This window comes from Syngnathus acus, chromosome 4 (assembly GCF_901709675.1).
Source record: "Syngnathus acus chromosome 4, fSynAcu1.2, whole genome shotgun sequence".
Classification (NCBI taxonomy): domain Eukaryota; kingdom Metazoa; phylum Chordata; class Actinopteri; order Syngnathiformes; family Syngnathidae; genus Syngnathus; species Syngnathus acus.
The window spans coordinates 8003673-8022350 of NC_051090.1; the positions used below are offsets into that span (position 1 = coordinate 8003673).

The window sequence follows — 18678 nt, forward strand, 5'->3', positions numbered from 1 at the left end:
TCCTTCAATGTTTGCTGTGGCAGAAAATGGAGCGAAAATCCACCCTATTGGCTGTGCGAATGTTAGTGGAGAGGCGAAGCTGTCATTTGTCTCTCCCCCTCCCCGACTGAGCCTCAGCCGCGTGCGCCTGCCGATCAAATCGGCACGGCAGCGGGTTGGCCGTCGGCGACGCCCCGCGGACGGAGGCGGCAAGCCGGCGAGAGGCGCGCCTTCCCCTCGGTCGCCTGCGCGCCACGCGTCGCGGTCTCTGCGGCGACTGGACGTGTGCTGAGGAAAAGAGTGCAGAGAAGTCTGACGAGCGTCATTTCTAATTTCAATCGAGATTGCAATCTAGCATTTAGAGACGAAAGAGACGCGATGAGAAAGCCCGACTGCTTGCAGCCGCTATAAAGATAAGCAAATGGAATTATTAGGAAGCCTGACTACGGGTGGCTGCGCGGTGGCCACGGGCGGGGAGGAAGGCGGCATCTGCGAGCAACAAATCTCTCTGCTTGCTCTGGCTCGCATTCCGATAAGGAAGCCCGGGTCCAGCTCGCTCGGGAGGCGTGGTTTTCCCAGGCTTTTAAAACAGCAGCTGCTATTTACCTTCCCCTCTAATGTAAACCACCGCAGCCGACGCCGCCACCGCTGCTGCCTCAGCCACGCACCCCACACCCTCCACACCTCACCCCTCCTCTTGCACCCCCCCACCTCACCTCCCTTCCCGCGTCTACGGCCCGGCGGCCAATTCTCCACGCACCGTGCTCGTAAAAACAGCCTGGCACGTGCTCTACATGCACGACTCCACGCGTGATTAAATGACAAACATCTGTACAGGCTAGCACACACAAGAGTGAACGCTTGATTTGATTCCAGTCTAATGATAGGAATAAAGACGCACTTGTTGTGCAGACCTGCTGATTTCACTAAATCTTACGTGGTTGCAAGTTGAATTCTGCACCTAAAGAAGCATTATTTTCATTTAGGGAGATTCTACACATCTTCCTGTTTTGTCATGTTTGTGTGTGTGGGGGGGGGGGGGGGGTATATTGACATTTGATTGTATTTATAATGTATGTCAACACTTGATGTCTTTGTTTTGTTTCTTTTGTCTTGAGATGAAAGTTTGTGAAACTCTCAAGGAGATAAACGTAAATTAGATGGATAGATAAATAGATGAATGTTTAGAATAAAGTACTATAAAATATATAGACAGTGTATTTTTAATCCCTTATACGCAAAATAAGGTTTTGTGGAACGTGCCAGCGTGTTTTCTAATGTCAAGGCCAGTTAAGACAGCGTGGGTGCGTTCATATCGCGTACGTGTGCCGTAATTATTTATCTTGGCGCCCCGGGAGCGAAAGGGTGCCTCGCCGCTCGCGCCTGCTCCCGGTGCGGGTGCCCGCCGTGTGATGATTGAAGACTGGAAGGCAGTTTCCCGGCTGCGCCCTCAGCCCGGGCGGCGCGCCATTGGCCGCCAGCTGCGGGCCGACACGCAGCCAATGGAAGGGCGCCGACCACGAGCCGTCCTCCCCCGGGCGGCGTGCGCCTCGTCCTGATTGGTGGGAAGTTAGTGTGGGAAAGAAAGTTTGGGAAGTTTCACACGAGCCGTTCGCGTGCGGGGCAAGATATAAATACACGCCACACGCAGACGCGCCGACACACACAGACGCACACGCAGCGGCACGTCGCCCTTTCGGATTCTAACTTGGTGCACTGACGCGGGACTTTTTTTCATCATCTTTGCATCGGTGGACCATATTTTGCTGCATTTTGAGGGATAATTGATTTTGCCGTTAAGATGCCTGCCGACATGATGGAAAAATCGTCCTCGTCTCCGGTCGCTGCCACCCCAGCAAGCATGAACTCGACCCCCGATAAACCCAAAACAGCCTCCGAGCATAGAAAGGTGAGTTTAGCAACATGGATCACTTCCATAGTGAGAAACTTACTGCGCCTTTTACGTTGATATTTATTAACACTCCACTCGTTATTTCTTAAAGTCTTCCAAGCCAATTATGGAGAAGCGGAGGAGAGCCAGGATCAATGAGAGTTTGGGCCAGCTTAAAACTCTCATCTTGGACGCGCTCAAGAAAGATGTACGTATACTTTCACGCTCTTGGGGTCCAGTTGGGGTAAAAATCCAAAATAGCTGATACAAATGTGGAGGTGGTCGCCAAGGTCTTAAATGTGCGTTCCTCCTGTACAGAGCTCCAGACACTCCAAATTGGAGAAAGCAGACATCCTGGAGATGACTGTGAAACATCTCCGGAACCTCCAGAGAGCTCAAATGACCGGTAAGTTTCGTTTCCACGGCGGACGCATGACTAATAATCAAGCACGCATTTCGCAAAAATAAAATAATACTAAAATCGGGATCTTATGTTAATTGCTGTCGTGTTTTTTTTCTTCTTTTTTTTTTTGCAGCAGTGCTCAATACCGATCCCACCGTGTTAGGAAAGTATCGCGCCGGTTTCAGCGAGTGCATGAACGAAGTCACCCGCTTTCTGTCCACCTGCGAGGGCGTCAACACGGAGGTCCGAACGCGGCTCCTCGGCCACCTCGCCAGCTGCATGACGCAGATTAATGCCATGAACTACCCCAGCCAGCACCAGATCCCCCCGGCGGCCGGGCCAACGCACCCCTCGTTTGGCCAGCCCATGGTGCAGATCCCCGGGTCTGCCCCGCAGGTGCTACCCATGAGCGGAGTGCCTTGTAAAGGAGCTCCCTCTCCGGCCACTTTACCCAACTCGGACGCCACCAAAGTGTACGGCGGCTTCCAGATTGTGCCTGCAACGGACGGACAGTTTGCCTTCCTCATACCCAACGCGGCGTTTGGCCCGAACGGTCCCGTCATTCCCGTCTACGCCAACAGCCCCGGGACGCCGGTTCCGGTGCCGGCTGCCGTCTCCCCCGCAGCCCCATCGGGAAACACGGACTCGGTGTGGCGACCATGGTGAACACAGCCAAGGAGCGTAAATACTCTCAAATGACACTTGCTAGTTCTTCTTTGTTGCTCAATGTTAGAATTTTTTTTTTTTATCAAATGGAAAAAGAGTATGCACTATATTTGTACAGCTAACAAAGCGAGTAAAGTTCATATTGAAATAAGATTTGTATCGTGGAAGTCCGTTCACTGCATTTTTTTTTTTTTTTTTTTTTTTTTTAAATATATAAGTATATACAGTTGTCTTTCCTACTTTTTGAAGCCAAAGATGCTTACCGCGCTTATACAGTTCTTCGTTTTGGAAGACAAATAAATTTGTTACTTCACAACCTTGTTGGTTTTTCAAGTTGTTTTTTTTATTTCAAGTTGAACAACAGTATGATAGTTCGCTTGGAGCTTGCAGAAATGTTAGTTTTGGTCAAATACTTGAGAAAAACAAAGCGTGGAACAAAACAAAACTTGTTTAGCACAAAATCTTTAAGATGTGAAGTTTTAATTCAGAACCAAACAGATGTTGACAGACATACAGTATTTTTATACTGCGGCAGACCAATTTAGCAACTCATCCAAAGAGCAAAAGTGTTTGAAGTTAAACGATCAGCGCTCTTGACTGTGGGCCAGGTTCACACCTAAGGTGTCTTTCAGTGGTCACGTACGCCATCTAGCAGCAAAAAGGCGCATTGCATTCTGGTTCCTACGATAGATCAATGGCCTCGTCAGCTTCAAATGTCTGCCCTAGTGCCTACAAAGATTTGTCTCTGATTAAGGCGTGCTCAATTAGGTAATTATGCTTCATTTAATGTCATTTGTAGCATGCAGTCTCATTTTATTGCAGGGATTTTTTTTATGGAGCAGCAGGGTTATTTAGCGGCGAGCACATCTGCCTCCCTGAGATTTGGGGGTTTGAATCTGGACTCCAGCAGATAGTTGGGAGTTTGCATCCTCTTCTCATGGTTCTCTGGCTCCCTCACACTTTCCAAAAACCTGCGTCTTAGTTTCAATGGAGACTCTAAATTGTTCATAGTTGAATGTGAGTGATGAATGGATTTAAAGTGACTGAACCACACTTAATGTAAATGTTCCACTCTGGGTAAGTGTTTTGATATGACGATATTTGGCTGTCATGCTAACATGATGTCATTGTTTTCCGCTCCATGTTGAGTTCTTAGTCACGTGAGTCTTTTTGTGTGTGTGACTGTTTCCACAATAAAGGGAAAAATAGGTTGCTTAGTGTTAGCACGTCTTCCTCACAGTTATGAAGTTCAGGGTCAAATCTTACACACTAAATTAACTAAACACTCCATAGGTTTGAATGTGAGTGTGAATAATAGTTTGTCTAAAAGTGCTTGTTTGGCTGGTGACCAGTCAGTCCTGAGTGTGCTCCGGCTCCATCTGGAATCTTACTAAAGGCGTTGATATTTGATAAGCATGGCCATTACCCTGTGACGTGAAAACGTTTTGCTGTTGTGGTCATATGACATTATATTCATTGCATGTTGATGGAGATAAATTGGCGAGTAATATTATTGAAGCACCTTATGTGAATATATGTTGAAAACACTACACTACACTTTTGTCTGTGTGTGGTATTAATTTAACAGAGTAAAACAGTGAATAGTTGTAGAGAAGCTGACCTTGGTGCTGAATGCCAAATTGTAGCACTTTTGGGACGTTTCACTAATCCACACAAATGTAAAGGCAGACAGAAGCATTATATTACTATGGATATCCTATTAGAGAGGCATTCTTCAGCCTTCATGTGGCTGACAGCATCCTGACATAGTGTGCCGTGTATTTAATCAGAGCCGTGACTGCAGTGTGATGCCAGGAGGTTTTGTGTTTAACATCCAGCCATGTGGTAGCGCTCTGCTTTGCCCAGGTGTGTGTGCCCCCTCCAGCTATCCCAGTGCGGCCCTTCTTCTTTGAACCCTGTTTGTGCGTAGCGTGCAGATGTTTGCAATTATCAACGCGCTAAGAGGCACAAAGTGTGGATAAGTGCCATCATTTTAAATTTCCATCACACCTTTATGCGGGGGGCCATGCATCCCTATTTGATTGTAGCCATGTGTATGTGCTGGTGTCTTGTGCTGCATTTGAGGACGTGCCTGGCCAAAGGGCACAGCGAGCAAGCTGAGTGTGTGTGTGTGTGTGTGTGTGTGTGTGTGTGTGTGTGTGTGTGTGTGTGTGTGTGTGTGTGTGTGTGTGTGTGTGTGTGTGTGTGTTGGAGGGTGGGGGGGTTCAAGGAAAGGCCTAGAAATGGGCCTCATGTGAATGAGAGCATCCCCACGCAAAGACTGACTCACACACACACATATTCAAACCCGTTCCCAGAGCGGTCCAGCTGCACTCGAACGCAGCGTCGGGCTTCCTGCCCCAAGAGCCCCGGGGCCACAGCTGGACACAGGACGTCTGGGAGGCACGTGGTGTGACCCGGACAACACCCAGCTGCTGGATCCCTGATCCCACCCGCCTCCCTCAACATCTTCATGATTCCTTCCCGTCCGCAGAACAGCTTTACGAGCCTCTCCAATTACCCGGCGCAGTGGCCGAGCTGCCGCACTGACCGCACACATGTCACAACACGACCGGGGGGTTAGCCGCCATGCGTGTCCATTAACTTTTCCCACACTCCGCGTGCGTGCAGGGAGCAAAGGGAGAGAGAGAGAGAAAGAGAGAGAGAGAGAAGTGGGGGTAGTTACTCCTCTGCTTCCTCCTTGGCTGCTAAGTGCTACCATATGGTCCTCTCCCTCTCTCTCGCTCTCTCTCTCGCTAAGTCATGGTTAGGCTCCCTCTCTCGCTATTGGCCCGTCACCGGGGCTGTCTTTGATTGCGGCCCAGACAAGCGAGAGCTTTATGATTTAAGCCCTGGGCTTGCTGTACCAAGCCCTGGACTCATTTCGAAGACAAGCCCCCCTCCCTCTCCCTTCCTCCTGCAGTTGCAGAGGAAGGCTGTTTTCTGGCAGGAAATGAATAGCTCCCAGATGAGTGCAGGAACCTGAGAGGTCGTGAGAAAGAGGCGAACCACCCCTCTCTCCGCAAGACCCGGCCTGCTGCCAGCCGCCAGGGGAATGTGGGAGAGCGCCTCTCTGACACACGCATCAACCCCTCTGCCGTCCACCGCATCGCCTGACTGACTGGCTGCCTCCGCGCCGGGCCCCGCGCCGGGCTCCGCGCCCACAATAAACTCCAAGGCAGGGCGAGCGCCACTGAGGCCGGCAGCACGGTTCGTTGGCCAGCCAGCCGCCACGGAAAACTGGGAGCGGGAGAGACAGGATCCGGAGCTGCGTGGGTGGAGGTGGATCAGCGTGTTTCAATCCCGCCCTGTGTCTGTAAAGTTAGGCATGTGTGAGTCGAGTTTACATTAGCCTCACGTTTGACCCCGCATGCACACTTTTACACGGTCACTCACAAGCCTTCCTCCCCTTCTCCCAAAGGCAAACACTCAGTCCCTGGTGCAGGTGTTCCTTTTCAGGAGCAAAGGGTTTTCCCCACCACCCCCCCGTGTGCTACACTAACATTTATTCCTGGTGATGTTGACTCTGTTATGCTTGGATGTGCTATGACGTTTAGCTGCAGCTGTACGGGAGCACTTTAGGCTGTACCCCCCCACTTTTATTTTCCAAATCCGCTTGACGTGAAGGCAAGCTAATTACACAGTCAATGATATATTATTTTGCAACCATAAGCACATTTTGTCATTTAGAGTCATCTTGCGCTGTGGTTCTGAAAATAATCGTTTTTAATAATAACAATAACCTCATATATATGTATATATATTCATTCAGTGTGTATATATATATATATATATATATATATATATATATATATATATATATATATATATATACACATACATACATACATACATACATTATATTATATTATCAATTAGCTAGCTTCCCACACTCAAAGTGGCCCTCAATTCATTTAAAAAAAAAAGAAATTTGCTGCTGCTGGGCTGTTGAAAGATGGAATACCAGTGTTAACCACAGGATGACAGAAATTGTTGATTAGCACTTCCTACCTGAAGGCTGCACATCAGAGAAGAAGTGCATGAAGAGTTTGTAATTTTGTGTTCCCCAAAAACATGGACGTATTGGCTTCATTGGAAAAGTGGCTGAGGATGCAACTTTACTGCCTTGTATTCACACAGGTGAGTGAGCCAGCCTATCAATTTGGGGTTTTGAATTTCATGCGAGACAAGCATATGGTAGTATAATATGAAAATGTTTGGGTGAGTTGATTTTTGTGAAAATTTGTTGCAAATATTTCCTGTTCTGCAGTTCATCAGTTTAGATGTTTATCAATCTTTTGAGATGACTTTCTTTGGGGTTTTTGATTTTTTTTTTAATTGAATTCTGAATTTATTTTGAAACAGTGAGATCTACAACATTCCAAAAAAAAAAAAAAAAAAAAATTCCAACGTCCCATCACTAGAAACCTATTTTTAGAACAGGCTATACCTGGTGCCTGTGAGAACTACATTGGTGACCCCTGCTCTAGTTTATCCCAAAGGTTTGTTAAGGCTTTCCAGGATTCTCAAGTTCCCCCACATCTTCTATGGCCACATGCTGGAACAGAAAAGGTCTTTCTCCAACTGTTCCCACAAAGATGTCCAAAATTGTCTGGCCCAAATAGATTGATCATGATTTACCGATCACGACGTTTCCCCTTCTACGTATAAAGTGCCTTTCAAATAAATGCTTGCACAACCCCCTAAAAACTTAATTCATGATGCTAACAATAGAAGCGGTCCGAATGACTCATTGCCCATATGTGTCTTTTTTTTCCCCACTTCTCTTCGTCTCACACACACTCTTCCTTTGTCTCATGCAAGCACGCATGGACACACACACACTGTTTGTGCGACGCTCCTATGGTAACCTGTCGAGCCAGTAAACAGGGCAAGCCGTCTATACTCGGATCCCGCAAGTCGGCTTGCCCATTTTCCTTGGCTCACCCTGCAAGGCGACAAAAAGCCCAGCAGAGGCTCCCACCGCTAGCAGCCCATTCAAATGTCAGCCACTTCGTTTGAAGTCGCACACTGCTATGTAAATCCACTGTTTTTGTCACCAACACAGCCCCTCATCCACACGTGGTCACGTGACAGCCACTGATTGTGTCTTTATAGTCAGCAGCCTTTACAAGTGGTCTGTATAGCGTTATCCCCCCCACCCCCAGGTTAGCGATACGTAAACATGTTGATGAGGACATGGCAACTTGAGCAGATCAGGACATGGCAACCATACCAAGCTGTCACTTACCAAGTTGGCACAACCCCCAACTTTGAGCTGTGACGGTGATGACCCCATCACACTGCGCCTTTGTATGAACTGTCCTCCAGCTATTCTGAAACCCGGGGCCGATTGAGTGGGAGGGTTCCCTTTATACTTCCCCTTCTAGACTTTCACAACAAACAAACAAACCAGCCATATAAGTTCTCACCATACCAACATCTAGACTGTCAGGCTGGTTTGAATGGCACAAACAGGCTCTCTTTAATTTTTTTTTAAGGTCTCCTTTCCTCTAATTTGACATCAACTTAAAAAAGAAAAAAGAAAGAACCTAACCTTTGTCGACTAAGACGCTTTCAAGGGCATCGAAATCGTCCGGTGACTCGGGCATGTCATGTGCCTCTCACGCCATTGGTACCATCGCTCTGGCATCTAGCATTAGCCAACACTCAATTTTGCATCCTTTCCGCCATCTAACATAGAATTTGTCTGTTTTGAGGTTGTGTTCTTTTTACCGTGCATGAGTGTTCTGCATGTGGACCTATGCACGAGTATGTAAGGTCTGCGGAGGTCACGTGTGCTTGACAGTAATGTTTTAAGTGTGTTTGGTGTTTGTTTGCATATCCACGCAAGGCTGAGATCATTTATCGTGGCCTAGGGGAGCAACGCACTCAACTTACCGCGTTTGGCTGTATGATCTATGAAGTCTGCTCTCGCGTGCCTCTTTTTATTTTACACTTGGGGCCCCTTTGAGCTGAAGGGGAAGGGAAAGCAGATTCTTTGAGGGTCGGGGGGGGCTGGAAGGATCTGATGTTAAGCGTTCTTCTTTTGGAAATTAACTGGAAGGTGGCCAGTGGTGTCAGTAAATCAGAAACTGCCTTGTAAAATCATAATGGTGGCGTTTAAGGTGTAACGTCAACCACACACACACACACTCTCACACACACACACGTGTGCAGGATATGAGGAAAGCATTTTCATAGACATGTTGAGTTAATAGATTCATATTAGTACAGGGCGTCAATTGTAGATCTCGACATAGTACAAGGCTTTGAGGTTACGAACAGCACACAATGAATTAGTTTATGGAATACGCCATCACATGGCAGAGGAAGGCAAGGCACCACTGCGCTTACTGTTTTCCGTTTGACTCTTTTATATCCATCACATGGAAGAATTTTTCGTACAAATAGTAATTTTGACATGACTACTGTCATATCGGTTAGTGATAGACATTTCAGAAAGAGAAAGTGCACAACAATATATAAATATTTCCACAGAAGCAAAATGCTAATTCTGTCAGTTTGAAGCGAAAAATTCCCCCTTCGTATGCATCTTTTTGGCTTTACTTTGGATGCTGTGTGGTTCACAGCAGACATTTATTGCATCACTCGAGTGTTCAGAGACTCAAAATAGAATTATCCCACCTCCCTCGGGTCCATCCAGGCAAACGCAGCCTAAAATGTGGCGTGGACCTACGCTTAATCCTCTTTTAGGTGTTAGCGCCACAGTGGAGCTGGTGGTCGAGATACAAGCAGTGTGTGCAAAAATGCAAGATGCTGGGTGCTCAGATTGTGCGAGGCTATACAATATTGTCTGTCCGTGTCGTTTAGCGTTCAAAAAAAGCTCAAGTGTGGCTTTCTGCTATCCTGTTTCTATTTCATGCCTCCCACCTCATGACTCTCTGTTGCCTCACCTTTGCGGTCTGTCTTCACAAACACTCCCACAAAAGCCAGTTTTTACAGTTTGCGTCAGAAACGTGTGTTTGTGCGATTTGTGCTGCAAGCCTATCGGCTAGTCTCTTGTTTTTCCAGCATCTAGGTCCAATAAAATTAGCTCCAAGGTTGTTTTTTTTTTTTTTTTTAAAAAGCCACCAGGTGTGGGTTGAGAAAGAAAGAGAGCTTGTGTGGTCAATTCTATTCACTTTTTTTGCCATAAATATCAATAAAATCGCAAATTAAGATTAGTACAGTGCAGCAATTATTTGGGTTGCTTTATGATGACACGGTGATGGTCACGTTGTTGGGAAAATAGTCTTTTTGAAGCTATTGCAGCGTGTACTTGAACATGAACGGAGTGATTGTGATCAGCGTTTAGCATCTTTTCTTACACGCTAGCAGTTGCTGAGCGGTGTCGCCCGGCCCCCGAAACGATGCCTGTGCCTAACCCCTCCACACACGATGTCAGAGTAATTGACAGTGACTGGAAATATGCGGCATCATTGAGCGGCGACCTGTGTGACTAACAGGGTTAGGGCCTCCCTCTTTGAGAGTGACCCCTCCTCTGAAGCCATCAGTGATATTCAATTTGTGTTAAAGCTCCCTTTGAGGAGCCCCCAGCGGCCTGATTTGATTAACATATTTTATGGAGGGCCCTCGGATGCCGGCAGATTCTGATGGTCAGAAATCATGATGAATCGTAATGACGGTGACAGCCCGGCAGAGGTGCACGGACGCCTCTGTCGCGAGACGTGGCTTTATTGATGTCTCGACCGTGCCCGCTTGAAGCTAATCAGAAGTGATTCATGTCGACGAGTCACAATGCTGCGGAGAATTGAATTTGTTTCATTTACGCTCCTCTCCGTCACTTATCAGCCGAATGAGCCACACTGCAAATAAATGGAGGCGAGACAATAAGGCCACTTTTCCCACAGTCGTATCTGTCAGCGAAAGGGACACACACTGACACATGGACAAAGCGTCAGACAGACGCACACCCAACCTCGACTTCCGAGAGCTTCTCCTGTAAAGGCATTCCTGTTCCCCTCACGCCTCCATCATTGTCTTCTGCCTCCGTGCCGCCAACAAAAAACGCGTCCTCGTTGCCGCAGCACCGCAGCGTAGTAAAACGTGTTACCATGTTAGACCCTAACCGAGAAAACTTTTTATAGCCAGTTGGTGGGATCTGTATGTTGAAGGAGTCTCTTTCACTGTCTCTTGTCAAAAGCCAAACTTTTTCACGACTTGCTTCCGTCGGCCAGATCATTTAAATGTAGATCACCTTGTGAATCTTTGCTTTTGTTTCCAGAAAAACAATTTTATTCAGCACGTCCTGCGACTGTAAGACCTCTGACTTTTAACGATAACTCTTTTATGTCCTTCACATGAAAACAAATGCACTGTGAAAGAGGAAGGTATAGGCTCATGCAGTATATGGGGCAGAAAGAGTAAAACTGAGAAGGAGAGAATTAGAAGAGGTGGTCATTGCTACGATTCCCGCATTGCCTCACTCCCTCTCCCAGACAGGAAATCAGACGGAGGGTTTTAGATTTCATTGATAAAGACCCCAGGTTTGTTTGCTGTGTTTATCTGCAAAATTTACCCCATTCGAAAGCAAACTTTTACTCTTTTTAATTTCACTGTCTCTCAGCCCAAAGGGTTGAGGTCAGGGCTCTCCGGTTGGTTCTTCTCCATCAACTCGTCTGAACATGCCTTTAGGCCCTTCTTTGTACAATAGGTGTGCTAGTACAGAAAGTGGGTCTTCTTTTGAAAATTGGAATGCATTTAAGTCACACTGTACATCCCTCAATCTTTAATCTGTTGTACTTGCAAATTTTACCAAAACATCCTTTGATGGTTTCTTTTTTGACCCATGTGTTTTGGAAACTGGTTTAGTTCTTCCTGCGTAATCATGGTGACACAGGCCAACTTTGTTAATGAAGTTTACTGGAATTGTTGTTTCAGTGCGTCACTACAGGCTGCAGAGAGAAACACCCGTGAGACAATGAACAATGGTAGGCTGCAAAGAGAAAGTGAATACCTGCACAAATCGAGGCAGACTAGTGTGCTGGGCTTACGTGATGTTAAATTGTCTTCATCTGCGTTTGTGTGTGTATGGGGGGCATGTTGTGACGAACTCTAAGTGCACAAAACAGACAAGCGAGGGGGAGTTGAGGCTAAGAAATCATGCGGTAAGAAGGTATTCAGGTGTTTGATGCTGCTGATGTGGGTCGCACGTCTAAATGACGGTTATTAAACTGTTTATGTGTATGTGTGCACGTTTGTTAGGGTTATACTTAGACGAGCCTGAGGAATGCCCAGTTGGCAGCGAAAGAAGAAGCCCATTTCATCGCGTGCAGCCCCCATCGCTCGCATCTTCCGAGAACCCCCATCATTTGTCCCTCGGCTCATTTCCTTCATTATTTGCAGGAAACATTCTTTAGAAGAAAGTGGACACACACTTTCCAGTTAATTCTCAAATTCACCTCCACCTCGTCGGCCCCCGCCACCGTACGCCCGCTCCCATCTCCTTGCTATTGCAATAAAGCTGTCAGTGGTGTTTCACTGACCCACACCGAGACCTCCGGCAGCAGGCAGGTCCTGCTGCTTTAAAGAGCAGCGGCTAATTAGTCATAATGACTTCCATTTTGTCCTAGCTTTGCGTCACATCTTTGATGCCAAGCACTTGGGGGGGGAATAGCCAACAATTTCCACCATAGATTTCTTTGAAGGGATGGTGGTCGGGATAAACGTATGATACCATTTTAGTTTGTTCCCATTAAGTAATAAAATAAAATAAATAACTATACTCACTATCGTACATGAATCTGGACCCGCCTCCGATATAGAGACCATAGGGAAATATGTATATATGTATTCTAACCTGGTTTCACCTGCTTGGAACCAACTTGCACCATTTTCTAGGGTTAACAACATTACCACCATTTAAACCGTCACTTAATGCCACCCTTGACCTCCTGTGTCCCCTGAGGATTGAGTGGATGGGCTTCACTGCGAGACTAAAGAGGTAGATCCCGTGACCACGCAGGCACACACAAACACACACAATGATTTTCTCCCCAAGAGGGGGTGGTGGAGATGAGGAAAGATGAGGTGAGAGGTAAAGGGTTGGTGGGTTTAAGGGTCCCCTCTCCAGCTTCCCTAAAATAGGTTTATCTCTGCCAGTGAGGTGTCTTTTGTGTAGAGGAGGGAGAGGATGCAGGCAGAGAAAGAAAGCTAGATGATGGATTCTGGGGAGACGGGTTGGGGTGATGGGACCACCTGCGTCGCCTCCTTTACCGGGAGATTATGCGGGCACACAAAGGGGCACAAGGAGGAGGCCAGGCACGTCGGGGGAGCCCAGCCTTGGGAGTGAGCAGCGTGAAAAGTGGAGGCGATGTGCGTGCCAGGGGTTGGCCACATACCGTAACAGTGCCCCCCCCCCCCTCCCCCCTTCACCTAACCTCTTACCCCCCCTGCTGTATCCGCTTGTAACTGCCTCCCCTTCTGCAGTGCCTTTTGGGTACACAAAAAGCCAAAGAAAATTAAATACCCACTTGCAGAGTTACTTTCTTTAATTCTACTCAGGCTAAGACCTCGTCTCTTGCAAAGTTTAGGTTATTGTGTGATGTCATACAGTGATTGATTTGTTTGTTTGTTTGATTTTTGCCCCCCCCCCCCCAAATTTCCTGACATATTTGTTGTGTCATTGTACAGACATTCACTGTAATAATAAAATGTTTGTCTTCATGTTAATTCATAATTGTTGTATTTGGTATCTAAATGTTTAAAATTTTCAGATTAATTTTGATGATCTGAAACAAGTCTCCCTGGAAACTATCAAACTGCCCCTACAGACCTCACAGTTTGAAGTCATACGTTCGGTGCCCCACGAAAACGAAAACAAAATTAATGAGATTATAACATTTTTGCTAACCTCAGCGCATAAAAGGTTTCTAAGGTAAACTATAGTTTGTTTATAAACATTAGTTATAGTGTGTGAGAAGAGAGATGTCTCAATTAGATTATATAAAAAGTATATTAGTGATTTTAATATTGTATTTTTTTAATGTTTGTCCATTTTGCAAGATTTTCAATTTGTAGTCAGTCCTGCTTGTGAATGCTAAATGTGTCTTTATGGGTCAGCGGGCATGCGCATTTATTTTGAGACAAACATTACGCAGCTTCAAGATATTGATAGATACAGATAGATGTGCACAGTCAGCAAAATGGAGCATTTCCCATTTTTGTGATGTGTTACTTGATCAGGCATTCAGTCATTTTACTCATCCATCAGTGTAGCCAGTAAAGTTGATGCATTGTGGTTAAACTGCCACGTCCCTCCTTCCCTATGTTAGGCACAGTCTCACAGCTGTGAAGCTGTGTTACTGTCAATGATTGGTCAGGCCCTTTTGTCTTTGGCACTGTCATTGGTCAAGATAAATGGCTGTTTCTGGTTAATTATTCCATAGCTGGACATTGGACTGCATCTGAACCTCAACTAACCGCTAACTTCTCAATCAGCGTACAATGACTCCTTCTAGACGTCTTCATTCATTGCAGCCGGTCCTGCAGTCTAATAATTGACAAGTTGCTTTTGTCTTTCTGCTGATGCGGGCTATTAGCAGAGCAACAAGAGCGTCTTGGGCCAGGTCTGGGCCACGCCAAATTTGATGGAGCTTTTAGGTGAAAGTCCCTACCACTGTCTTGTCACTTAACATTACCCTCATCGGGGAACTGTGAGGAATCTGCTTTCCTCAGCCAATTGTCAAGATAAAGTAGGGAACATATGGAGGAAGAACCGAGGAGCAACCACAGAGCTAGTCTAGTTATTCTTATCTAAATATTATTTTTGTTTTATCATACAAGGTTCTCAAGTAAGAATTTTAAAATGGTACGAAGAACAGTACCTGAAGTGTTACTCTAGGTTTTATAATGGGAACATTCTGAGCCCTTACATCAAGTTTGTAAAACTTGGAAGTCAAAAGCATCATGGAATAGATTTTTCCTGTTGGTTTACTTTGGCTGTTCCATTTCACCAGTGAAGCTCCAGTACAGTATGTCCAGCAATGGAAAATGACCCGAATGTACATTAAAGCCTGTTGAATGCGGCAGAGAATTTATTGACCTAAATCTAGAATAACACATTTCCTAGGCTCTTAAAGCCTTGGATTTGTTCCACGTTTACTTCCCACTGACAAAATAGACATTCTGTGAGCCAAAACTACAAACCTTTTGCAGTGAAATTAAAATTGTCTTGAAGAGAAACTGTGACAAAGATATTAGAATCAAATGTTTGTGGATTGTACATGACAGCAGTTAGTCACACTGTCTAATAGCCTTTAAAATGTCTTAATGGTGCATTTGTGTGGCACATGTAATGTAATTATGTATAATCCTCATTGAAGTGTGAGCATGAAAATGACCAAATTGGTTGTTAATGCTACTGTGATGCAAGTAGATCTCCGTTCCTAATAGCCTAGTGAGTTATCTTCATAGCATGTCCTCGCTGTGTGTATACGTGTGTGTATGTGTGTGTATGTCTGTGACACTGACAAAGTGTGTGATCATAATGATGAGGATGAGCCCACATTCCTCTACCCAGCACGCTTCCCTCTCTTTCACATCGCTGCCGTGCAGACCTCCTGCTGTCATGTAATAAATATTTAGGGCTATAATCAATTTGCAATGCTTGGGGAGCCTCACTCATCATTTGGGCCTATAAAGAAGAGGGAAGAGAGAAAAAGGGTTCCTGTGAATGTAGCGAGGGGTGCGAGGCAAAGATGGGAGAACAGGGGGGCTATTAGGAGGAAAAAAGGAAAGTGGCTTCCCGCGGTGTAAATGGTATTCATGGATTGACAGAGTGGTCATGGAGGATAGACGAGGGCCCTCTGCTCTGTTGAGCCGAAGCTCCGTCATTCTCCGGCTAGCTTTTCTTCCCGACGCGCCTCGCCGAGGGGCTCCTTTGTGGCCGAGCAGCAGGTAGCGTTGGAGTGGCAGGTCAACTGTTGGGCCAAGCCAGCAAGCTCCTTTCTTCCGCTGACTCCTGCTGAGTGTCGCTGTCAGCACACTGGGCACGAACGTGAGAGTAGGAGTTCCCCGCTACCCAACAATTCAACTTTTAAAGCATAACCGTGCACACGTGACTACCATTTGACTATTTTGTCTCAGGGCTGCCTGTTCGTCTTTCAACGTAGCATTTATGAATTAATGGCGTTCCGATGAAACTTTGCAGACACCGTTCCGTATAAACCATATCGTAACACTTTTCCACTTTTTAATGGGTTCCACCTTTTCACTCCCGCACTTTTGTCAGTGGGTGGCTTGTAGGGCCCACCGGGTAGCAGAATAGGTTGCCCACATAACTGGAAGCTTAATTGAATAACGTCCTCAGCGTGGTGCCCAGCGTGAGTGTCATTCCCAGGGGGGGAGCTTGACCGAAGGCCGCAGGTACCTTTCATTGGCGCCTGGCAGGCCAGTGCCTTTCTCTCAGTGTCCTGCTGCTCGAAATTTGTTATCCCCCTCGGAGTTTCTTTCTCAGCAGTGTCAGCCGCTGGGGCCCCAGCGGGGAGATTTGTTGATATGATAACTTGATTAGACGACAAGATGGATGGCGCGCCGGCTATTGGCAGCACCCGGGAAGGTGATGACTTTCTCCTTAACCTCTCAATCACTCTGCCTCGCTTTTTCAGGATGCCTGCTCGGATACCAAGGATGAGAGTTGTTTCTCTGTAGCCCCAACTTTGCTCGATGTGTTTTTAATTCTCTGGAAATTGACGTAAACCACAAGGTTTTCATTGAATCTTTTCAGCCGATTTCAGCGGACTTGTTAGTTTAATTCCTTCCATGACCTAGCTTGTAACTCAATTTCCTCATATGTCAAATCGAGTTTTAGTCTGTCTTTGAGTGGTTGTGACTTAGCGCAGCGCCTTGCGAGTGTCGGCATTTTGTTTTTGTGTGTTTGTCTGTCCCGTTCAAGAATCGTCTGAGAGTGCATTAGCGACTTTGGCTCAGCTTGACCACATGCCATAGCCTTTTTTCCTCATTTCATATGAGTAGCAGGGTATCCGAAGAAATTGTGGCTCTCAACCCAAAGCAGTGATTGAGCTATGGCACATAATAATAATAATAAAAAGTCAAGGTACCACTTCCCATTCGCTCCTCAAGAGTTCAATCATCATGGTGTGATCCCTATCTTTCTACAATGGTGTTCCCTGTCATATAATGACGCTATTTCAACAACACGCGATCAAATTCTCCAGGGTTTCATTATCAGCCGTCGACCTTTTTTCTCGTGGGTTCTCAGCATCCTCGACCTGGACGGCCACAAACACGAGGACGCACAATACCTTCTCTGTGTGTCATCCAGGTTATTGGCTACACGGTGCACAGGGGCCACTCAAGTCAATTAAGTTCACATCTCCACTTTGGCCAAACAAGGGATTGTAGCGATATGAGCAGCGCTAAAGACCAACAGTATCCTCCCCTTTCCAGCCCAGGCATTGAGAAGTAGCAGAAAGGATACCAAACAAAGGGCGGCTCCTCTGTGTCTCAATGACTCTTCTCTTTGTTGCCTTCTTCGGCCCCATAAAGGAAAAGGGACGCTCTTGTTTGCCCAGGAGGTGGTTTAATGGCTCCGCAACGAACAATGATGTCACATTCAAGCCATGCAGAAGGGCTCATTATATTGGGCCGTCCCAAAGCGCGGGGTCCCCGAACGTTCCCACTAGAGAACTGCGTGAATGGTTGCGATGGGCGGATCGGGCCACGGAGGCCACGCAGGGGGGTAAAAAGGAGACCATTGAGGTGACAAGCAGGTTCCATCTGCCCCCAGTGCCTCCTCACCTTGTATCACGATAGCTAGGGGCCTCCCCGTGCACAAAGGCTAAATTTGGTGTGTCGAGCTGGCTTAAAGCGCTCACTTTAGAAGAAACCATTGAGGCAAATATCAACACTGTAGACAACGCAGTGGTGCATTCAACTTCTCCTGCCCCCTTCCCATTGACCGAGTTCCTCTTCCTTTCAGCTCTTTTCTCTATTGGGCTCCATTCACATTCCACTTCTCTCATCTCTCAAGCTCTTCTGTCGAGGCCATTTTTCCCATACCTTGCAAAGGGGCGGACGACACGAATTTAGTTAGTTCTGGCCCGGCCCAGAGGTTTTGTCCTCTCTGAACTGTGGCAGGTAACTGCAGCCGCCATGAGATGGGTCATCAATCTTTGCTCAGGCCTCAACTCCAATGTTGGCATTGAGGCGTTTTACACCACAAGGCCTCAGCACCCAAGACATTTTGTCTAAATTCATTATCTCACTTCTAGTCACTTTTATAGATGTGTGTGTAAAATCGTTTTCTTTGGAGGTAATCAAACGTGTGCCTTGACAAATATAGCTTTAATTCTCACACTGGAATTCTAGACAATATATCACCTGTCTTGCATCTTGAATATAATGTCCCGTTAACATGTCCCACAATGACATGCGTGTAAGGTAGGACTTTTGTTCTCCACAACCACAGTAATTTTTAATAATAATAATAATAATGACAGGCTTGATCTTAATTTACCAAACAAGCTTTGTTGTCCAAAGACATTGAGTGTTCACACAATTAAAAAAAAGGTTTTTTACAAACGATGAGTTAAAACTTAAACTTTTGAGCTTGTTCTACCTTACAGAGTTTGGATTTGGAAAGGTAAAATGTGATTGTTCATCTTCAGTATCACAAACTCTAAATTTGGTAATGTCATTCTTCCACATCCATAGTATACACCTGCACAAAATGCCATTTCATACAGATAAAGAT

General features: G+C 46.2%; 1 protein-coding gene and 1 long non-coding RNA gene across 3 annotated transcripts in view; both read left to right on the forward strand.

Annotated features, from left to right (window-relative positions):
- The first annotated feature begins 1620 nt into the window (after positions 1-1620).
- her6 (hairy-related 6) lies at positions 1621-3259 on the forward strand. 2 transcript variants are annotated; one of them, XM_037250255.1, is made up of 4 exons: positions 1621-1888; positions 1983-2078; positions 2189-2276; positions 2410-3259. In XM_037250255.1, the coding sequence occupies exons 1-4, from the start codon at positions 1781-1783 to the stop codon at positions 2937-2939; spliced, it is 822 nt and encodes a 273-aa protein (XP_037106150.1). In that variant the 5' UTR covers positions 1621-1780; the 3' UTR covers positions 2940-3259. The 2 variants fall into 2 exon arrangements, with proteins under 2 accessions (XP_037106150.1, XP_037106149.1); XM_037250254.1 differs by having other exon boundaries at positions 1622-1888; positions 2407-3259.
- A 3714-nt stretch (positions 3260-6973) lies between these two features.
- LOC119122004 overlaps positions 6974-18678 on the forward strand; it is a 32856-nt gene continuing 21151 nt past the window's right edge. Inside the window, exon 1 of the long non-coding RNA XR_005097793.1 lies at positions 6974-7079. This is a non-coding gene — a long non-coding RNA (uncharacterized LOC119122004). The remainder of the gene's footprint in view (positions 7080-18678) is intronic.